Source organism: Sarcophilus harrisii, chromosome 3, assembly GCF_902635505.1.
Source record: "Sarcophilus harrisii chromosome 3, mSarHar1.11, whole genome shotgun sequence".
NCBI lineage: Eukaryota > Metazoa > Chordata > Mammalia > Dasyuromorphia > Dasyuridae > Sarcophilus > Sarcophilus harrisii.
In genome coordinates, this window is record NC_045428.1 from 601,558,526 (window position 1) to 601,579,523 (window position 20,998).

The 20,998-nt window shown below is 45.1% G+C and overlaps 1 protein-coding gene across 4 annotated transcripts in view; it reads right to left on the reverse strand.

Moving 5' to 3' along the window:
• Positions 1 to 7,093: 7,093 nt before the first annotated feature.
• Positions 7,094 to 20,998, reverse strand: part of LOC105750197 (platelet glycoprotein VI-like) — an 84,024-nt gene continuing 70,119 nt past the window's right edge. For 2 of the 4 annotated variants that reach the window (XM_031963467.1, XM_031963469.1), the window contains 5 exons: positions 9,522 to 9,563; positions 8,772 to 8,994; positions 8,592 to 8,629; positions 8,435 to 8,487; positions 7,094 to 8,318 (listed from right to left, as the gene is read on the reverse strand). In XM_031963467.1, coding sequence (XP_031819327.1) covers positions 8,190 to 8,318; positions 8,435 to 8,487; positions 8,592 to 8,629; positions 8,772 to 8,994; positions 9,522 to 9,563 — 485 coding nt within the window. In that variant the 3' untranslated portion in view covers positions 7,094 to 8,189. Of the gene's footprint in view, positions 8,319 to 8,434; positions 8,488 to 8,591; positions 8,630 to 8,771; positions 8,995 to 9,521; positions 9,564 to 9,989; positions 10,284 to 11,493; positions 11,779 to 11,936; positions 11,973 to 12,228; positions 12,373 to 20,998 lie in introns of those variants that run through there. The other 2 variants (XM_031963468.1, XM_031963466.1) reach the window with 2 other exon arrangements.

The following is a 20,998-nucleotide window of genomic DNA, read 5'->3' on the forward strand; positions in this document are numbered from 1 at the left end:
TAAAAGAGAAAAGATACATGCAAAAGCCAATTCATGTGCAAAAATAGAACAGGTCTTCCCAAACTGAGCAATTAATGACAAAAATGATCCCGATCAAGAAAAGGATCTCATGGTGAAAAGCAGGCTTGATCAAAGACTTGGGCTTAATAGTGGAGTGAGAGTTGGAGCAGTGAACCGGCCAGACAAATGGACTTGTGACTCTGGGAAAAAGGTCCAGTTTTTAGAGATCAAGCAGCGGTTTAGTTAATCACTTTCAGAAGGAGGAATACAGTTTACAAACTGGCAGTTCTCCTGTGTTGCCCACAAATCATAAATGGGAAGGGAAGGGAAGGTGGATGACAATACAATCAGTGTTAGGGCCTGACACTTTCCCATGACAAGTCCAGGAATCCAGGACAATATGGGTGTTCTCCAGGGCTGTGGAAACAGTTTGTAAGTGATTGTTCCAAATCGTGGGAATGGTTGCTTGGTGTGGGGGATAGGACTAGAGTTCTGTGATGGGAACAAATTCTACAGTCTGAGAGTCACTTCACCTCACATATCCAGGAGGATATTCTCAAGAATTACTTGATCATTTCAAGCTGCCTTATAGGACTGCCTCCCAGGCCAGAATAGGCAGCTCTGAGAAATCAAATTTATTCTCATATTCATTACACATGTCATCTTAAAAATTTTTTATAGCTTTTTATATAGAAAGCATGTACATGGGTAATTTTTCAATGACGACCCTTGCAAAAACTTCTGTTTTCACTTTTGACCTCCTTCCCTCCACCCCCTGCCCTCGATGGCAGGTAGTCCCATAAAGCACACGTCATCTTGATAATTATGAAGATCATAATAATTTTTCTTCACTCCTAATAAGAAAATAGAGGATTAAAAAGGGAGGGGTGTGATACTGGCATGCCGCAATCAATGAATCCATCTATTCAGTCAGCTAAGGGCTTTAGACTAGAGATACAAGTCTTTGCATGTGCTTTCTGTAATACAATCTATTGAATATTTCAGCATACTTATTAATTTACCATCAGTAGTTAAGTATGAAGGTAGATATGCATTATCTGATATTCAAAATATTTAGCTGCTGGTGTTTGGGAGGAGGGCACAGAGAAACCAGAATTGACTGATCCTGCTATGTGCCAGGCCCTTTAGAAGTATTATCTCACTTTATCCTCAAAGCCCCCCAGGAGGAAAGTGCTATTCGATTGAGGCAGCCTTAGGGATGAAGTGACTTGCCTAAGGAGACAAGTTCTGGAAGTTTCTGAGGTTGGATTTGAACTCAAGTCTTCCTGACTCCAGTTCTGAGGCTCTATCCACTGACCCACCTCTTCCTTAGCAGGGTAGATAGAGTCACACAAAGGGTGAATCATTAGGAGAATTCCATTAGACTTACAATTTAGTGAGCTTCTTTTGCCAGAAAATTCAGGGAAATGTGAAATATATGAAAATAAAAATAAAAATTTATCTGTTTTCTATGATTTAACTGTGAATGCAAGCCAATGATGAATTCTTTTTGTCTTTTTTTTTCCTGAGGCAATTGGAATTAAGTGACTTGCTCAGGGTCACATAGCTAGGAAGTATGTGTTTGAGGCCAGACTTGAACTGAGGTCCTTCTGACTTCAGGGCTGGTGTTCTATCCACTGCACCACCTAGCTGAATTCTTATTACTTGATTAACGATCAATGATGATTTTCTTAATTACATAAGGGATTTCTGGAATTAGGGTCTAAATGCAAAATGTTTCATAGAGGATTCAGTCTCTAACAGAGGGACAGATTCTTGGAATTAACTAGGAAGAAAAGGCATTTTTCAACAACAAAATTTTCCTACTTCCTTCAAGTCCCAGCTCAAACCCCACCTTCTGCAGGAAACCTTTCTTAACCTTCTTTAATGTTAATGCCTTCCCTGAAGATTGCTCCAAATCAATCCTGTTTATATCCAGCATGTATATAACCATTTGCATATTGTCTTCCCCATTAGTCTATCACAAGGTCCATTTTCTGTCAATTTTATTTCTGTAAGAATTGCTTATGTGGTTAGTTTTGTGTGTGTTTGAAACCAGTTGAAATGAACAGTTTAATTGCATGCTTGGTTAGAACTGAGAAATGTTTACTCTTGTAATCTAAGTGAATTGCTCACAGTGTGGGTTATTGGTATTTGTGTTTCTATATTATCACATTCCTTTATGTGGTTCTTGTGTTTGTGTACAATGGCTACTTGTTAATTAAGTGGTATTATTTTCTTTGAGTGTTCACCTTTAAAATGGGACAGATGTGTGGTACAGACAAAAGGGAAAATAGACACCAGTTTATTGGTTTTCTTTGCATTCCAAACAATTAGCACAGTGTGGGGCATACAGTAGGTACTTAATAACTGCTTCTTGATGTCTGGACTACGCATGCTTCTTCATTCCACAGGCTAGGATATAACATTGCAGTGTATCCAACGGTTCAAATTTACAATTTTGCTCTGGGATGAAGCCACATTCTGCTAGAGAACGAACATGGGAAGGTTTAGGTTAGAAATGTAACTTAAGTTCTGTAGAATCCATTAAACAACTAGTTTTATTTTAGTAGCTTTTGAAAAGGGGGGTGTTTCTTAGAGTGATGGAACAAGATCTACTAGGTCCTATTTGGGCTCAGAAAACTACAGGCAAGGGTATTCCACCCTCAGGAACAAGCTCCCACCTTAAGGCAACCCTGGACAGCTCCTGAGAGGAAGAAATGGCTCACAGGTACAGGCTTCCCCCATGGCAACCATGGACAGCTACCGAGAGAAGGCGATGGCCCATAGGTAAAGACTTCCTTTTTCTCTCTCACTCCCCAAGCCAAAAGGAGAACTCCACTCTGTTTTCCTCTGCTTTGTCTTTTGGACAGAGAAGGGATGCTCAGAGGACTGAGAGTAGACAATTCTCCTCTTGGACAGGCGTCACAAAAGCTGGCTCCCGAGTTCCCTCCTGACAACAGCCTCCAACAATCTCCTCACTAGAAACCAGTAAGTGATTACTCTTTTCCTTTACCAAGGTGTCCCAGGAAGGAATGGACTTTTTCCTTGTCAAGACCAATGCCTTGCATGGAACCCCCTTCCATCTTCTCTGGGCAATTTCTCCCTAGTCATTCCCTCCCTGCAGGAATTAATTCTTCCATATCTCCTGGTTGCTTCCTAGCTGCCTACAAGCACACCCTCCACATTAAATTCTGAAAAACAAATCTAAATCGGCCCTGACCTTACTGTTCCCTTCAGCTGTCCTTTGTTTATAGGCAATCTCCTGGATAAGACCATTTGTGTTTATGACTTTCTCTATTTTTCACTCATTTCCCCTCTCCTTTCTCTCTGGTTCCTGACATCCTCACTCCATTGAAACTGTTTTCTCCAAAGTTGTCAGTTATCTCTTTTCTTCTCAGTGGAATCTCTTTTCTTGCTACTCATCCTTTTTGAGTTCTTTCTCCTGCCCTGAATGCTATTGACCAATGCCTCCTCCCAGTTGGTCTCTCTCTATGGTTTTTGTGATTCTGTTGCTTCTTGGCCCTCCTCCTGGCCACCTCCATATTCTTCCCAAGTCATTTTTGCAGGATACGCTTCCATATCACACTCTTGAACTGTTTCCTGCACAAGATTGTTTGTGGTGCCTTCTTTTCTCTCTTTAAACTCTCGGTGATCTAAGTATTCATTTAGCTTCTCCATACACAGGACTCCAAAGTCTATGTAACTAACTTCAATCTCTTTGCTGAGCCCTCGAACTCCACCATTAACTGTCAGTTTGACAGTTCTATTGGTATGTTTGTGGCCATCTCTAAGTCATCTTGGACAAAATAGACTTATTATCTCATGTCACAATAATGTGTCTTATTTCTTTGGAAGGCACCCCAGGCACCTACAGTCAGCATCTCAGGGTCTTTCTCCACCTGACCCCTTATGTCAATCATTTACTTATTTTTTTCCAGTTCTCATTTCATTCCATCTCTCTCATCCATCCCCACCCTATCATCCACCCAGTTACAATTCATAGTTAGTTCATGTCCTAATCATCTCTCCCCTGGATAATTGCAGGTGCATCATCCTGTCTCCAAACCACTCTCTACAGTTTCTAAAATGGCATTCCTTTAGCCCAGGTCTGACTAAGTCATTCTTCATGTTTCCCCCGACCCCCAAGTTCAGAATCTTATTTTCAAATTCAATTTTATTTTGTTTCCAGCTTCAATTTTTTCCCTCCCTTCTTTCCATCCACTACCCAGTGAGAAAGTGGGAAAAACAAAGCTCATTATAATATATAAAATTATGTAAAATAAATCTCCTTATTTGCCATGTTCAAAAGAAAATCTCTTTTGACCTATTTTCTGAGTCTATCCACTCTCTCTGGACAGGGATAGCGTAATTCCTCATGAGTCATCTGGAATTGTGTTTAGATGTTGGGGGTTGATGCAGATTTCTGGGTTTCTCCTAGCTTCCTTCATCCTCTGTCTCTTTTGTCTGCTCTCTCCCATGTACTACCTAGTTGCCTCCCATATAACTTTTAATAAACCTGGTCATATTGCTCAAGAACCTCAGTGAGAAGCCAGGACTGCATTGAAGTGCAGGCAAGAAGTGTGTCTTGTGGAATATAAAAATTGGCTGTACTAAGAAAAATGGGTTGGGATTCATATGTGGCTAATCATGCTTCTTTCCAACAATCACTGAATACGTGACCTCTTAGTGTACTGTTTTCTTATTGTAAATAAACCCATTCTTTGCCACAAACCTCATGCCTGTATTTATTTGGGTTTGTGAATTCTTTCACAAAGCCTAGCATTGGCCAAAGGGATCCCTTTGCTCTTAGGGGATCTCTCAGCCCTTATTTCTGACACCTCATCATGAACACACATATTTTTTTCCATGAGGAAACTTCCTGCAAAACTGAGAATTTGAGGCCCTGCTGCTGCAGAGATAGAAGTTGTCTTAGCACTGTGTTCTTCACTATCATTGTATCTTTAAGTTTATTCCCATTTTTTTTTTAACCTCTCAACTCTTCCAGGGACTTTTTGTGTATTTGTTGGAGAGTGAATCCCAAACTATTTTGAGAAATATCCCATATAGATTGATCATGAAAAGGTGATCCAAATCATTATTGATCGGAGAAATGCAAATTAAGACAACTCTGAGATATCACTACACACCTCTCAGATCTGCTAAGATGACAGGAAAATATAATGACAAATATCAGAAGGGATGTGGGCAAACTGGGACACTGATGCATTGTTGGTGGAGTTGTGAACTGATGCATCCATTCTGAAGAGCAATTTGGAACTATGCTCAAAAAGTTATTAAACTGTGCATACCCTTTGATCCAGAAGAGTTATTACTGGGTTTATAACCCAAAGAGATACTAAAGAAGGGAAAGGGACCTGTATGTGCCGGAATGTGTGTGGCAACCCTCTTTGTAGTGGCCAGAAACTAGAAACTGAGTGGATGCCCATCAGCTGGAGAATGGTTGAATGAATTGTGGTATATGAATGAGATGGAATATTATTGTTCTGTAAGAAATGAGCAGCAGGATGACTCAGAGAGACCTGGAGAGTCTTACAGGAACTGATGCTGAGTGAAATGAGAAGGACCAGATCATTGTACATTTAAATAATACTATGTGAGGATCAATTCTGATGGACGTGGCTCTTGTCAACAATGAGATGATTCAGACCAGTTCCAAGAGTCTTGTGATGAAGAGAATCTTCTGCACCCAGAGAGAGAATTGTGGGGACTGAATGTGGACCACAACATAGCATTTACACTCTTACTCTTATTGTTTGTTCACATTTTTGTTTTTCTTCCCAGGTTATTTTTACCTTCTTCCTAAACCGATTTTTCTCGTGCAACAAGATAACTGTATAAATAAGTCTACATATATTGGATTTAACACATACGTTAACAGATTTAACATGTATTGGACTATCTGCCATCTGTGGGAGAGTGTGGAGGGAAGGAAGAGAAGAGTTAGAGCAGAAGTGTTTGCAAGGGTCAGTTGTGAAAAATTGCCCATACATATGTTTTTGTCAACAAAAAGCTATAATAATAATAATAATAATAATAATAATAATAATAATAAAGGTTGATCATGATCCACATTTGAATAAATGTCTCTCCCCCAAAGTTAGATTATTTTTTTCTCTTTATGAAGGGGCAGCACACTGATGGGGCGCTTAACTTTTTAATGGTGGGGAGATAGCTACTTTCAGGCTCATTCATTGAACCAGAGATAACAGTCCCTCCCTGGGTATCCAACCTGACAGTTCTAGTGTGAGATAGGAGAGTAAGATATTGGAGATACTGGGATATATTTATATGACCGGGAGTTTTGCTTTCAGGACCATAATTCAGCTGTGATCGTCACCAAATAAGGATCCTGGATAATAAGGCATGGAGATATATACAGATATAGATGTAATGTGTGGGCTAGCTCTCTGGAGAGCCTCAGGATCAGTCAGAGTCAGGATCAGTCAAAGTCCTTGGTCTTTAGGAGAAGTGAAGGAGGCAGCAAGCTGCCACTGGACTTGCCAAAGATGAATCCTGGAGTCTGGAGTCTGGAGCCTGAAGTCTTCTCTCCTCAGCATGCTGCGGCAGAGAGACTCTGATCTCTCACCCTCGGCCCTCCAATCCTTCCCTACAATTACCTCACCACATCACATCAGCAATCGCCAATCATGAGGGGGGGCCATCACATCACAGTATCATATAGAATGATTATCTCCCATTGAGTAGGTAATTAGCCTTAAGTACTCTGCTGTTCTGGATTCAAGTGCACCTTTTCAGAGTTCCAGCCCTCTACATATAGATATAGATAGATAGATTTTTTTTTGTTTGTTTTTGAGGCAATTGGGGTTAAGTGACTTGTCCAGGGCCACACAGCTAGGAAATGTTAAGTGTCTGAGGTCTGATTTGAACTCAGGTCCTCCTGATTTCAGGGCTGGGACTCTAACCACTGCACCTTCTAGCTGTACAGATGGATATATTTTTTAACACCTTCAGTTTTTTTTTTTTTAAATTTTGAACTTAAAAGACCAAAAAGTCAGCATTTGTATAGTCGCAGCAGAACCAAAGAAGAGGATTCTTTATCAAACCGTGAATCTCTTTTATTGTTTGCTTTTTAAAAAAGTAAAAGCGTGCAATACATTTTGCACATTGTTTTCAAAGCTCACACTTCCTTCCGATCTCCTGTTCCCCCCCCCCCCCCCACCTTTTAAACCTTGGAGTCTCTATTGCAATAAAGATGTTTCCCTCACCCCTTCCCCCTTCCAAACCCCGCTCCCAAAGAGGAAACTTAGAGGAAGGAAAAACAGCAACTTTGTAACAAGGAAGTCAAGTGGGACAAAGCCAACCCGCAGAGCGCAAAATGTCTGCCCTTTTCAGTACCCGGTGTCCACCACCTGTCTACCAGCACGTGGAGACATGCTTCCTCCGAGCTCCTCGGGAGTCCTGCTTAGCCACTGCCCTGGTCAGAATTCTTTGATCTTTCACTGTTATTTTTCTTTATAAAATCGACAAATTGTTCTCTTGTTTCTGCTGGCTTTGCGCTGCCGGTTTCTCCTCAGTTCTCTGAAGTACTTTCTTTCCCCGGTTTTCAAGGTGCAAACAGATTTGATTAGACACGTCCCTACCCATTTCTCTGTCCAGTCACTGCCCTGATGGCCCCGCCCTTAGCTCCTTCCCTTCCTCTTCACCCCCCCCCCTTCTCCTGACCTGTCCTTTTTTATGCCCTCAAGTCTTCCTTTATCTTTATTTGCCCGTTTCCTAAAATGTAATACGGGGGAGGGGGGGCAACAGCCCCAATAGTCCCTACTGTTAGGAGGATCAGATGAGATCCTATTTGTAAGTGCTTAGCACAGTTTGGCACACAGTAGGCGCTTAATGAGTGCTTGTTTCCTTGCTCCTGTCCCCCTCCTTTCCTCTCCTGCTCCTTTGGAGGTAGGTGGGCGCTCTGACCTCTATCATATAGGATTTCTTCGCTCTTACAACGTTGGGAGAAGTGTTCACTGGGCAGGACCTGTCCGGTGCTGATCAGGGTCGGGACTGTCCGCCCCGGGCGTGGTGCCCGAGCCGGGAGGGGGCGCAGCTCCCAGCGGCTTGGGGTCCCCTCTGCCCCTCCCCTGGGGCCACCAGCGTCCGGCTGCCTGGGCGGGGCAGGGGCTGCGGGGCCGGGGCTCCTCCCTCCCGGCCCGGGCTCAGCGCAGGGCGGCGTACAGGCTGGGCTCCGCCCGGGCCGAAGGGGGAGGCTCCTGGGCCCCCGCCCTGAGACTGCCGAGGTTCAGCTGGGCGTACGTCACTTGCCGAGGGTCCTCCCCGGGGGGCGCCTGCGGGAGGAGAGGAGGGGCTGAGGGAGGGGGGCAGCCTGAGCCCACCTCCCGCTGGGTGTGGGTGGGAGCCTCCCCCATGGGCCCCCCTCCTCCCCCCGGGCTGAGAGACTCACGGCTGTGTCCTCCGGTCCGGCCTCTGTCCGGCTGCCGTCCTCCACAGCAGCGTCTGAGGCAGAGAAGCAGGGGGGGCTCAGCTCAGGTCCGGGCTCTGCCCAGGGCCGGGCCTTTCCCTCCGACGCCCCTCCCCCTCCCGCCCTGCCCCTCACTCACACAGCGTCTCCTCCATGGGGGTCGCAGCGGGGTCTGAGCTGGGGAACCAGAAGGGACAGAGTGAGGGGGGTCTGGGAAAGGGGGCAGGGGCGATGGGGGCGGGGCGGGGGGCCGGGTGCTGTGGGGGAGGGGCTGGGAAGGGGGCAGGGGCGTGGGGGAGGGTCTATCTGGGGCTCCTACCTCTTGGGGGTCTTCTTGGCCTCCGCCCCTCTGCTCCCGTTGCCTGTGGGGAGAGTCGGGGTCAGCCTTCCCCGGGGCTCAGGCCCCGCCGCCCCCGGCCCCAAGAACTCACTGATCTTGGTCCAACAGCGGCGACAGCAGAGGAGGAGGAGGAGGAGGAGGAAGAGCAGGATGAGCAGCGCCGAGACGCCCAGCAAGATGCTCCCATGTTTTTTAGAGAGACCTGGGGGGTCGCGGATGAAGACCAAGGGGGGAGGGTCTGAATGACCCCGTACTTTGGGGAGCCCCGGCCCAAGGGAGGGGGACAGAAGCCTGTCCTCGGGGAGGCCCCAGGCTTCTTAGGATTCAGGCCTCCGGACTTTATTAAGCTCCCCACACACCCCCAGAGCACAGGGGACAAAACAGAGCAGCCCCTGCCCTCGGGGGGAGTAAGGGGGGTTACATTCTCCTGCTACCCAAGGGAAAAGGCTTCTCTCGACTGAGGTGGGGGAGGGGCAGGAAAGGCTTCCTTGGGGGTGGGGGGGCTCCTGAGCTAAGTGTGGGGGACCTTTGCCTTGTCAGAGGAGGAGGTGGGGAGGGAGAGTGTGCGGGGTGTGGGGGGGCAGTCTGGGCAAAGGCCCAGAGGTGGGAGGAGAGTAACAGTCCTACAAGAGGATTGGTCAGAAATGGGGGCCATGGGTGGGTGAGCAGGCCTGACCGGGCATCCGGCCCCGCCTCCCCCCTCCCTGTTGGACTCCCCCAGTTACTCACCAAACAGCCAGTTCTGGTCTCCAGAGCTCCCAGTGTTTGTCTCTGTGGATGAGGAAGGGTCAGCGTCAGGGGCTGGGCAGGGGAGGCCTGGGGGGAGCCCCTGGCGTGAGCCCCAGCTCTGCCCAGACTTTCTGCGTGTGGGATGTTGGACAAGAGCCTCCCTTCTCGGGTTCTCACTTTTCCATCTGTGAAATGGGCGTGTGTGCTTATGATCTCTGCTGTCTGGCGGGTTGGGAGATTTGATGCTCCCATGATGCCTGAGTGCTCTCTCCTGGCTGCGGCCTGAGCTTCGGGGACAGGGGCTTGTGGCTATGCTCCCTCTCCCCTTCCCGTGTCTACACCCCAGGTCTGCCCTCCTGGCCCCTGGAAGCCCCTGGACCAGTGCCCTGAGCAGGCAGTGTGGTATCCCCGGAGAGGGGAGGGAGCTTAGGAGGGCTGGGAGGGAGGGGGAGGGCCGGTATCTCTCACCTGTGACCCTGAGCTCCAGGGGGTCGCTGGGGGCTGACCACTGATGGGGGAAGCGACTCCAAAAGCTGTAGCATCGGTACGTCCCTCCGTGAGTGGAGTTCACAGCAGGGATGGAGAAATTGGCCTGAGAGCCCCGAGCATGGGGCTGGGCCGGGGCCTGGGTGACCTGTTCTCCATCCTTGTACAGGGCAGAGCGGTCATGGGACAGCTGGGAATAGCACTGAAGGGTCACATTGTGTCCTGGGGCCACCGTGGAGTTGGGCCAGGCCGAGAGGGAGGGTGAACGGTATATACCTGGGGGAATAGAGGCAGCAGTTAGGGCTCTAAGGCTTCTCTTTCAGGGTGGGGGCAGATCTGGCTGCTGGGGGGGGGGCCTGGCACCCCAGCCTGGGGCTGAAGGAAGAAAGGAAACCTCCCAGCTTCTTGGGTAGAAAAAGGGTCTTGGAAACCTTGGGGGGAGGGGAAAGTGGATAGGGAGGGAGACAGAGACAGAGACAGAGAGAAAGAGACAGAGAGAGAAAGAGAGAGAGAGAGACAGAGAGACAGAGACAGAGAGACAGAGACAGAGAGAGACAGAGACAGAGGGACACAGAGAGAAAGACAGAGACAGAGACAGACAGAGAAACAAATTTAGGTCAGTTCTGGGAAAGGAGCCACGGTCCCCTCCCTGGCAGGAGGCTGGGAGCCCCAGATCCTGGTCCTCTCTCACAGAATCTCTCCACTGAGGGGGTGGGCGTCTCTGTGGGGGGCAGTTATGGCCGGTTATGACCCAAGTGGGCTGGCTCTCATCCCCAAAGCAGAGGCTGCTCTCACTGCGGACCCTGGGAAGGTAGATAAGAGGCTTGGCTGGAATTCCCTTTTCCCTTCTATCCTGACCTCCCACAGAGACCCCTGGGACTACCCAGAGGACACACACCCCTTTCCTTCCCCCCCCCTGCCAGGTCTGGCCTGGGGGAGGGCACAGAGCAGCAGCCGGCCCCTCCACTCTCCTCTGGCTTGAGAGAGGGAACCACCAGCTTTGTCTGGGCTCCTGAGCCCCAAGCTGAACCTCCCTCATCCAGTCTGGCCCAAGATGGGACCTGACTGAGGCAGCTGGAAGTGCAGAGACTGGAGCCCTGGCCTGGAGTCAGGAAGGCCCTGAGTTAAAATCCAGCCTCAGACATTTCCCAGCGAGTTCATCCTGGGCTAGTCACTTCCTCTGTGTTTGCTTCAGTTCCCACCCCTCCCTCTGCCCCCGCCATGTAAAATAGGATAGCCCCCATCAGTCAGAGTTATCATGAGACAGTAATGTAAAGGGCTTGGCACACAGTAGGTGCTGTATAAATGCTGATTCCCTTCCTCCACTTCTAGTCCCAGGGGAGAGCAGAGGCTGGAACAAGGGAGAGGACAGAAGGGCAGGGTCAGGGGGCAGCTTGGGACCAGGCTGGGCAGGGGAGGAGCTCAGGGGCTGCTGGGACCCCGTGCCAGCCCTGCCTGAGGGGCGGAGTGACCTGGACTTCCTCACCCGTGGCCACCAGCTCCAGGGGCTCACTGTGCTCTGACCAGTGGGATCCTTTTCTGTAGCAGCAGGAGTAGGTCCCTGCGTGATACATTGTCATTGATGGGATGGAAAACTCAACCTCATCTTTCCGTGGCAGCTCGGAGCCAATACGTTGGTATACAGATCCCAGATCTTTTGCCAGTAAGTATTCAGCAGCCCCCGGTGACCCCTGGCACCTCAATGTCACCCTTCGACCTTGGGGCGCCAGTGACCCATTCTCTGTCCTGAGGGAGGGTCTGGGGAGCTTGTCTGGAAGGGAATGAGAGGTGTCAGCCCCAGGGGATCCCCTGCTCTCTGCTCCCCAAACTGGGTCCCCCCTTCAAGCCCTGCCAGCCCAGTCCAGACCTCCTCCCACCTCCCTCTCCTGGGGAGCTGTCTGCTCTGGGGGTGGAAGGGGAGGGACTCACCTGCCTGCGCCCTCATCCTGTGGCCCAGACACAGCCCTGGCAGAGAAGAGCCTGATTACTGTCGGTGAAGCCCCCACACCCTCCCCACCCCTATCTCTGAAGCAAGGAGACAGGACCCAGAGCCTGGCTCAGAGACTCCCCCACCCCCAACTTCCAGCTCCTCCCCTCTCCCCCCTCTTGGTGGCTGATCTCTGGCTTGTCAGGCCCTTCTTCCCCACAAAATGGGGGTGGGGTGGGCGGGACCTGGGGCTCTGTAATGTCCCCTCCAGCGTGGGGGCTTCTTGGGACTCACCGAGGCACAGCAGGGCAGAGAGGGCGGGGCTCATGGTGGTCCCAGTGGGAGGGGGGCTGCTGGCCGACCAGGACGGAGGCACAGGACGGGAGCAGGGCTGGCTCTGCTCTGAGGTTCCCAAACTCTGGGAAGCTTCACTTCCCCTTCCTCTTTGTGGGTGCTGCCTCCTTGCTGGCCCCATGCTGTGGGGGAAGGGTGGGGGCAGGCACCTTGTGACAGATGGAACAGTTCTTGCTTTTTTGACGTTGATTCTGGCCCCAGAACCTGGGAAAGCTCCCCGGGGAAGCGTGAGGTGTCGGCCTCCCAGACCCCCCGCCTCCCAATTGGCAGGAGTTGGGCTCCCCAGGGGTCTGTGAATCTGACTCTGCGGACACGATCCTGCCCTCGGCCCGACCCTGGCTCTCTCTGAGACTGGGCTCAATCCCCAGTCCGCAGAGCCTTCCCCGGGTACTGGTCCCTAAGGGGTTAAAGGTTAACCTCCAAATAAGGGGCTGATGGGGGGGCTGCTTGGGGAGCTGCTACCTTAGGGCCCAGGGGCGGCTGTTCTGGAGTTTCCCCAAGAACCTTATTGTGTCCATCCCATCCTCGGGACTGCCTGGGCCTCTGCCTTCTGTGGATGAGAGGCCTGGGACTCCCCGCTTGCCCCAGACTGGAGGGTCAGGTCCCAGGACGGGCTGATTACTCTCTAGTACCACTGCTTATGAGCCCCCCTCCCCCAGGGCGTTCCTGTAAAATATTTAGCCAGTTGAAGCCTCCCTAACATCACTGAACCAAATGACGTCAATTAGCAACCCCCCCCCCCAGTCCTTTGAGGCAAACGGAAAGGGCTGACTGAGAAAGGGCAAGCATCTTTCCTTGAGGGTGCCCGGGGCTCTGGGCCTGACTCGGGACCGAAATCCTCCTGAGCCCTCGGAGGCCGCAGCCAATGCCATCTCCTGGCCAGCTGCCGTGTCACCTGCTGGAACCCCCGTGGGGAGTAAGGGCTGAGGAGTGTGAGTGTGTGTGAGTATGTGTGAGTGTGAGAGTGTGAGTGTGAGTGTGTGAAGGTGTGTACATGTGTGTATATATTTATTAGTGTATACACCTATGTGTGTATATGTATCGTTACTAGAGCGTGTGTAGCACATGTATATGTGAAGGCATGCACAGGATTGTGTATAGCTGTGTGTAAGCTTGTGAGTGTGTATGTTTATGTGACTGTGTGTACACGTGTCGATGGGTATGTGAGTGTGAGCATCTCTGAGTACACGTGTGTCCATGTGACTGTGTGTACACGTGTCGATGGGTATGTGAGTGTGAGCATCTCTGAGTACACGTGTGTCCATGCGACTGTGAGTGTGTCTGCACCCACTCGATCATGTGGAAAAGGTGGCAGGCCCTTGGGATAGCCCCTCCCTAAGCTGTGGGCACTGTGGCCCCCGGCCCCTCCCTGAGAGACGCCTCCCTTCCTCCTCTTCACCCCCTCCCCCCACCCCTAATCTCAGGGACTTGCCCGAAGATGCAAAGCCGCCCTCCTCCCCATCGCCCCCACCTCCGCCTGAGTCGGACCCAGCTCTCCCCCGGCTCCCGCAGGGCCTGACTGATCGGGGGCCCCCGGAGGACGGGCCTGGCTGGGCGCTCCCTCGTTACAGCAATCTTTCCTTCATGCTCAAAACCTCAACTGGGATTGTGGGAGAGGGGAAGAAGCCATTGGAGATCAGCTCAGCTCCCCAGGGGGCTTGTCCTGTGACTAGGTTGAGGCCCTTTGGGCCAGAAGCAGATACATGGTCGTTTTAGGGGACACTCCAGGATACCAGGGAACCTCCTTTTAATTTCCTTCTCTGGAACTTCCTTTCACTTTTTTTTTTGGGGGGGGGAGGAGGGATCTGCTTTAGTCCCTTGGAACTATTTTTCACCTGGGATTATTTTACATACACACATATGTATCTTATATATAGATCTAGATATGCCTATATATACACATATAGATATATACACCCATATATAGAGAGGTTATATATCTTTAATTAAAATATTACATATCTTTAATTAAATTAAAATAAATATCTACAATTAATATAAAGATATTATGTATCTTTAATTAATAAATTTGATTAAAATTATATATCCTTAATTAAATATAAATCTTTAAATAAATCAGACCTCGAATGATTCCTTTTCCCAGATGCACAAGCAGAGTGCGACAGCAGCTGAATTTGGCCACTTTCTCTATTAGGAGACTCAGTAAAGGACTGACATCTCTTTCCCCAACCTCCTCCCCTCCCAGCAAAGGACTCAGGACTCTTTTCTCCTTCTTATCAAACCTGTGCCTTCTCTGTTCCTTCTAGGTCCAGCACATGTCCCAGAATCCTCTGTTCTCTTCTTCCTTAGTATCCAGCACAGGGGCTATTAGACCTGGTCAAGGAAGGATCCTGGATTGGCTCTGCATAAATCAAGACGAATAGGTCCCGGGACAGGAACTCCTCATGTAACTCTCTTCTCTCCCCTCCCCCCCTCCCTCATTGTATCTCAACCATTCCTGAAGACTGAGGACCATGTCAGGAAGTTGGGAGAGATGTCCAGGACCTTTTTATTTTTTAATTTTTTTATTAAAGCTTTTTATTTACAAAACATATGCATGGAAAATATTTCAACATTGACCCTTACAAAACTCTCTGTTCCAAATTTTCCCCTCCTTTCCCCCACCCCCTCCCCTAGATGGCAGGTAGTCCAATACATGTTAAATATGTTAAAATATATGTTAAATCCAATACATGTATACATATTTATACAGTTATCTTGCTGCACAAGAAAAATCAGATCTAGAAAGAACAAAAAAACCTGAAAAGAAAAATAAAATGCAAGCAAACATCAACAGAGAGAGTGAGAATGCTATGTTGTGGTCCATACTCAGTTCCCACAGTTCTCTTCCTGGCTGTAGTTCACTCTCTTCATCACTGAACAATTGGAACTGGTTTGAATCATGTCATTGTTAAAGAGAGCTACTTCCATCAGAATTGATCATCGTATGGTCTTGTTGTTGAAGTGTATAATCATCCGCTTCTGCTCATTTCATTCAGCATAAGTTCGTGTAAGTCTCTCCAGGCTTCTCTGAAATCATCCTGCTGGTCATTTCTTACAGAACAATAATATTTCATAACAACGATATACTATATATACCACAATTTATTCAGCCATTCTCCAATTGTCTGCCATAAAGACAGTAAAAAACAAAAATGGCTTTTACAGTGCTGAGGAAGAGAGGGGGAAGACAGGAAGTACTAATCAGAATCGACTCAAGTACGAAATAACACACATATTCAATGGGGGCATAGAAATCTATCTTACCCTGCAGGAAAATAGAAGGGGAATAGGATAATGGAAGCAGTGTTTTGTGATAAAAAAGAGGGCACATTGGAGGAAGGAGTGATCAGTAACAAAACACTTGTGAGGAAGAACAGGATGAAAGGAGAGAGAAAAAATGGAAGGGAATATAATTAGCAGTAGTAATTGTAAAAGAAATTTCGAAGCAAATTTCTCTGTTGGAATATTATTGTTCTCTGGGACATGATGAGCAGGATGCTCAGGAAACAAACAACAAACCTGGAAAGTCCTCCATGAATAAAGTGAAATATACTGTATACAAAGTAATAGCAATGTTTTGGGATGACTAGCTGTAAATGATTTTGTTATTCTCAGTGGTACAATCATTTACAGCTATTCTAAAGGACTTATGATGAAAACTCCTATCCATATCCAGAGAAGAAACTGATCGAGTCTGAATACAAATCAATGCATTTGCTATTTCTCTCTCTCTTTATTTTTAATTTAATTTTTCTTGAGAGTTTTTATTCTCATTAGGGTGGGAGATCTAGTTTTCTTTCACAACTTAACTTTTATGGAAATGTTTTACATAACTTCACATGACGTTTCTTAATTGTGAGTGGGGATAAAAGAGAGAAACTAGAACTCAAAAATCTTAAAAAACAAATGTAAAAAATGTTTTGAATGTAACTGGAGAAAATATTAAATAAATAAATAATAAAAAAAAGAATGACATAGCACACTCCAAAATCTATAAAGAAATAAGGAAAGAGGGAACAGGATAAAGTGGAATATAGAAGGGTATGTAGTTTAAGAGGAATGGGATAAAGTGTGTAAATTAGCATTAATAAGATAAAAAGAGAAGGAAAAGGTGAGGGGAGAAGATAAGGGAGTGATCCATGGTGAGGTGCAATGAAGAGGGTAAGTAATAGCAAGGCAAGTTAAAGCATAGAAGTAAAGTAGAAGTGGTAGCAGAGATAAGAAGAGCTATACACAGATACAATAACAATGATTAGGAGTAGAATTTATTAGAAAAAAATAATGATAGTAATCATTGATCTCAGACAAAATCAAAATTAAAAAAATTCAATCAAGAGAGAAATCTACATCACATTAATATTGCTTTAGATGTATGTCAATATAAAAATGTATCTATGTGTGTGAATATATGCATATATATGAGTGTGTCTCTGTGTGCAGATGTTTATCTAGCTATATATTAATATATTTGTGGTTAACTATTGGGGGAGGTTGAAGGGAGAAAAGAGGAACTAAGAAAAAAGTAAAAAGTACACAGCAGAAAACATAAGAAAACCTATAAGAAAGCAAAGATGGACAATTATGAATATATTCTTCTATTATTATATATATTTTCTTGAAATGGAAATTCATGGTTTGCATCCTTTTTGGTGTTCTGTGGGACACATGAGAATTTTTTGTTTTTGTTTTTCTATTTTGTTTTTTATGTTGCATTTAAGTTTTAAATAAACAAATAAGTATGTTTTAAAAAAAGACACCAAGGAATAATAAAACTAGAAAACAGAAGAGATCCTGAAACACTTTTTTGGATAAACAATTACTCTTGAGAAGAGTCAAGGAGAATATAATAATAGTTGGCATATCTGAAAATTATGATAAAAAGAATCTAGATAGAATATTACAAGAAATTATTAAGGAAAATTATCTTGAACTTCTAGAACAAGAGGAAAAAGAAGTAGAAGTAGAAATATTTATGATTTGCAAGTTCCCAAATTCCCAGATTAAAGAAAAAATATTACAATCAACAAGAAAAAACCCTAATTTAAATACTTTAGGAAGTACAGTCAGGATTTCAGAAGATGTAGCAGCTTCTACTCTAAAATCCAGCAGGTCTTGGAACATTATATTTCAAAGAACCAAAAATCTGAAGTTGTGTCCAAGAATAACTTATCCAGAAAACTTGAGTATAATTCTGAGTGTAAACAAATGGATATTTGATGTATTGAAAGACTTTCAAAGATTTGTGACAATAAGACCAGAACTCAATAGGAAATCTGATATAAAATATCCAGAAGAAATATAAGGAAAACATAGAAGAGTAATTATAAGGCACTCCTTTGTTTTTTTTTTTCTTTCTTTTTTTTGGTGAAACAATTGGGGTTAAGAGACTTTCCTAGGTTATACAACTAGAAAGTATTAAGTGTTTGAGGCCAGATTTGAACTCAGATCTTTCTGACTTCAAGGTCAGTGCTCTGTCCACTGTACCATCTAGCTGCCCCTAAGGCACCCCTTAAGGCCACACTTTATTTATTAATATATATGGAAAGGTTATCACTATTCTAAAAACTATACTCATTATTTTGAAATATGAATGAAAGTTGAGATTTGAAAGAAAGGTTGAGGTTGAGTTGTGTATGATGAGCTGATACTAAAAAACAGAATTGAATATGAAAAGGTAAAAGGAAACCCTTATTAAAATGATGTGTGAGAGGAAGAATTAAGGAAGTAGGTCACAGTGAGAGACTGGTACAGTTGAAACCTTACTTTCAGATGGGTTAAAGAGAAAACAATGTGTTCATCTGAAAGGATCTAGAAGTCTTCTGAATATGTAGAGAGGTAGGAAAACTAGGGGACAAGATTGAGGGGGAACTTTTAGAGAGATGTATATATTGGGGTTGGTAGATTGGGGAAAGAGGGTAAGGGAACTTTTGGATGGGTCTATGGGATGAGTATTGGAAGAGTGAAGAGAGAAGATAAGATAATAGGAATAGGGTAAAAAGAGAAGCTGAGAAGAAAAATATTGAATAAAAATAAGATGGATGGAAATTCACAAGTAGTAATTATAACTTTAAATGTGAATAGTGTGTCTATAGCAGCTCTCCTTGTGTTATCAAAGAACTGGAAATCGAGGGGATGCCCATCAATTGGGGAACAGTTGAGGAAGATGGGATCTATACATGTGATGGAATACTACTGTACTGTATGAAATTTCTTAGAAAAGCATAGAAAGTTTTGCACAAAATAATGAAGAGCAAAATTAGTAGAAACAAAAAAACCCCATCGTATTCAGTAACAGCAATATTGTTTTAAAAAAGACTGAGCGACTAAGTCATTTGAACTATTATAAATACATAAATTAAAAATAAAGGATATATGAAGAAAACTGCTATCTACAGCCAGAGAAAAAAACGAATAAATACAAATATATATAGAATAATCTTTCATACCTATATACCTATTTGTCTGATGGTAGCCATCTTTAGGTCTGGGTGGGGTGGTGAGGGAAGAAAAAAAAGAAAAAAAAGAAAATTTACACAATAATTTGTATATATATTTAAAAGGAATAGCAAGTTGTACATAGTAGATTTTCAATTTAATATACAATTGTCTGTTTTATGATACTGTTATGCAAGTGCTTGTTTTATTCTATAAATTAAACAGAGAATACCATTTGACTTAACAAGATATTGAGAATATTTTGCAAGAAGTTGTAGGGGAATGCAAATTGCATGAAAAGAAAAGAAATTATCTGCTGTCTACTGATTAACAGTGAATGTAGACCAATAATGAATTCCTAATTGCATAAGGGGATTCCGGAAGTGCTTAGAGTCTAAATGCAAAACTTTTGACAGAGGAATCAATCATGAACACAAGGACAAATTCTTGTAATTAAGTAGAAAGAAAAGGTCATTTTTTTCCTCACAAGGAAATGGCCTTCCCTGCTTCCTTAAAGTCCCAGCTGAAAGCCAAGAAGGTTTTGCCAGTTTCCTTTAATGCTATAGCCTTCTCTGGAAAATGCATCTAATTTCCCTGGGTAGTGGAATAGCATCAGCTAAGTCCTACTTGGGTTTACTGCAGGCAGGCAGGGACTTGCCACTGCCAGGTACAGGTTACCCGCAAGGGCACCATGGACAGCTCCTGAGAAGAGTAAATGGCCCACAGGAACAGACTTCCTCCAACGGCACCATGGACAGTTCCCAAGAGACAGTGATGACTCACACACAGATACACAGGCTTCCTCTCTACCTAAACCAAAAAGAGAACTCCACTTTGCTCTCCTGTGGTCTGCCTTCTGAAAAATGAAAAGGAATGCTCGGAAGGCTGAGATTAGTCAATGGTTCTTATATATGGGCTGCCATAAAAGCTTGTTCCTCTGACCTACAAGTTAATTCAACCTTTAGAGACTGGGATTTAAAATAAAGACTTCAGAAAAAAGGGGAGAACCTGAATCTTCTCAAATCCTTGTTATTAATAATGATTTCTTTCATCTTCATGGAAGTAAACTAACCTGCTTGCCCACAATCCCTTTTGATCCTTCCTCTCCTTTTTTGTCCATTTTAAACAATGGGATCATTTTTTGGTATTACTATTGTAATAATGATGTGCCTCTTCTCTAATTCCCCCTTTTGTGCCAAATCCCTTTTCCAAATGAAAAACCTAGAGATAAGAAAAAACAACAACTCAAAAAAGCTAAACTAATCCACAAAGTGACTCTGTCCACTGAATGTCTGTCCTTTTCTGTACTCAGTATCTACCTCTTCTCTACCAGCAAGTGCTCATAGGCTTCATCTGACCTCATCCGGAGTCATGCTTAGTCATGGCCTGGTCAGAAGTTTTTGGTCCTTCATTGTTATATTTCTTTATAATATTTTTGTCTTGATATTTAAATTGCTTTCTTGGTTTCATTCACTTTGTCCTGCATCTGTTTATGCTATCCAGAATTCTCTGAAATAATTTTTTTCCTAATTTCTCATGGTGTAATAAGAGTCCATTACAAATTGCCATCTCCATCCAGAGAGAATTATAGAGACTGAATGTGGATCGAATCAGAGTGCTTTTATCTTTTTTTGTTTGTTTGCTTTTCTTTTTCATATTTTTTCCCCTTTTGGTCTGATTTTTTTTAACAATATGGCAAATAGAGAAATATGTTTAAAAGTTTTATACATGTTTAACCCATATCAGATTGCTTGCTGTTCTGGGGAGTGGGCAGGTGAGGAAGGGAAGCAGAAAAAATTGAAATACAGAAATGAAGTTGAAAACTATACACGTATTTAGAAAAATAAAATACAATTGAGAAAAAGAGTCTATTCTGTACATCCCATCCCATCCCAGTTTTTGTTCAGCCATTGCCTAGTTAGATACTTCCCTTCCTCTTGCTAGCCCTGGTCTCCTGTCCTGTCCTCTCTCTTCCTGTCCTATCTCCTTCCCCTCCCCTCCTCTCTCCTGTCCTTTTCCTTAAACTATACATACCTCTATTTCCTAAAACCTAAAATGGGGGTAACAACAGCAGCTATCTCTCAAGATTGTTATGAGGATCAAACAACATTTCTGTAAGGTGCTTAAGCACAGGATCTGGCACATCTTAAGTGCTTAGCAAATGCTTGTTTCCTTCTTCTACTTTGCCTTCTTCACTCTTCTCCTTCCCTCTCCTCCTCTTTTACAGGCTTCTTAAATTCCTACCTGATAGAAGAGACTACTGTACCACTCC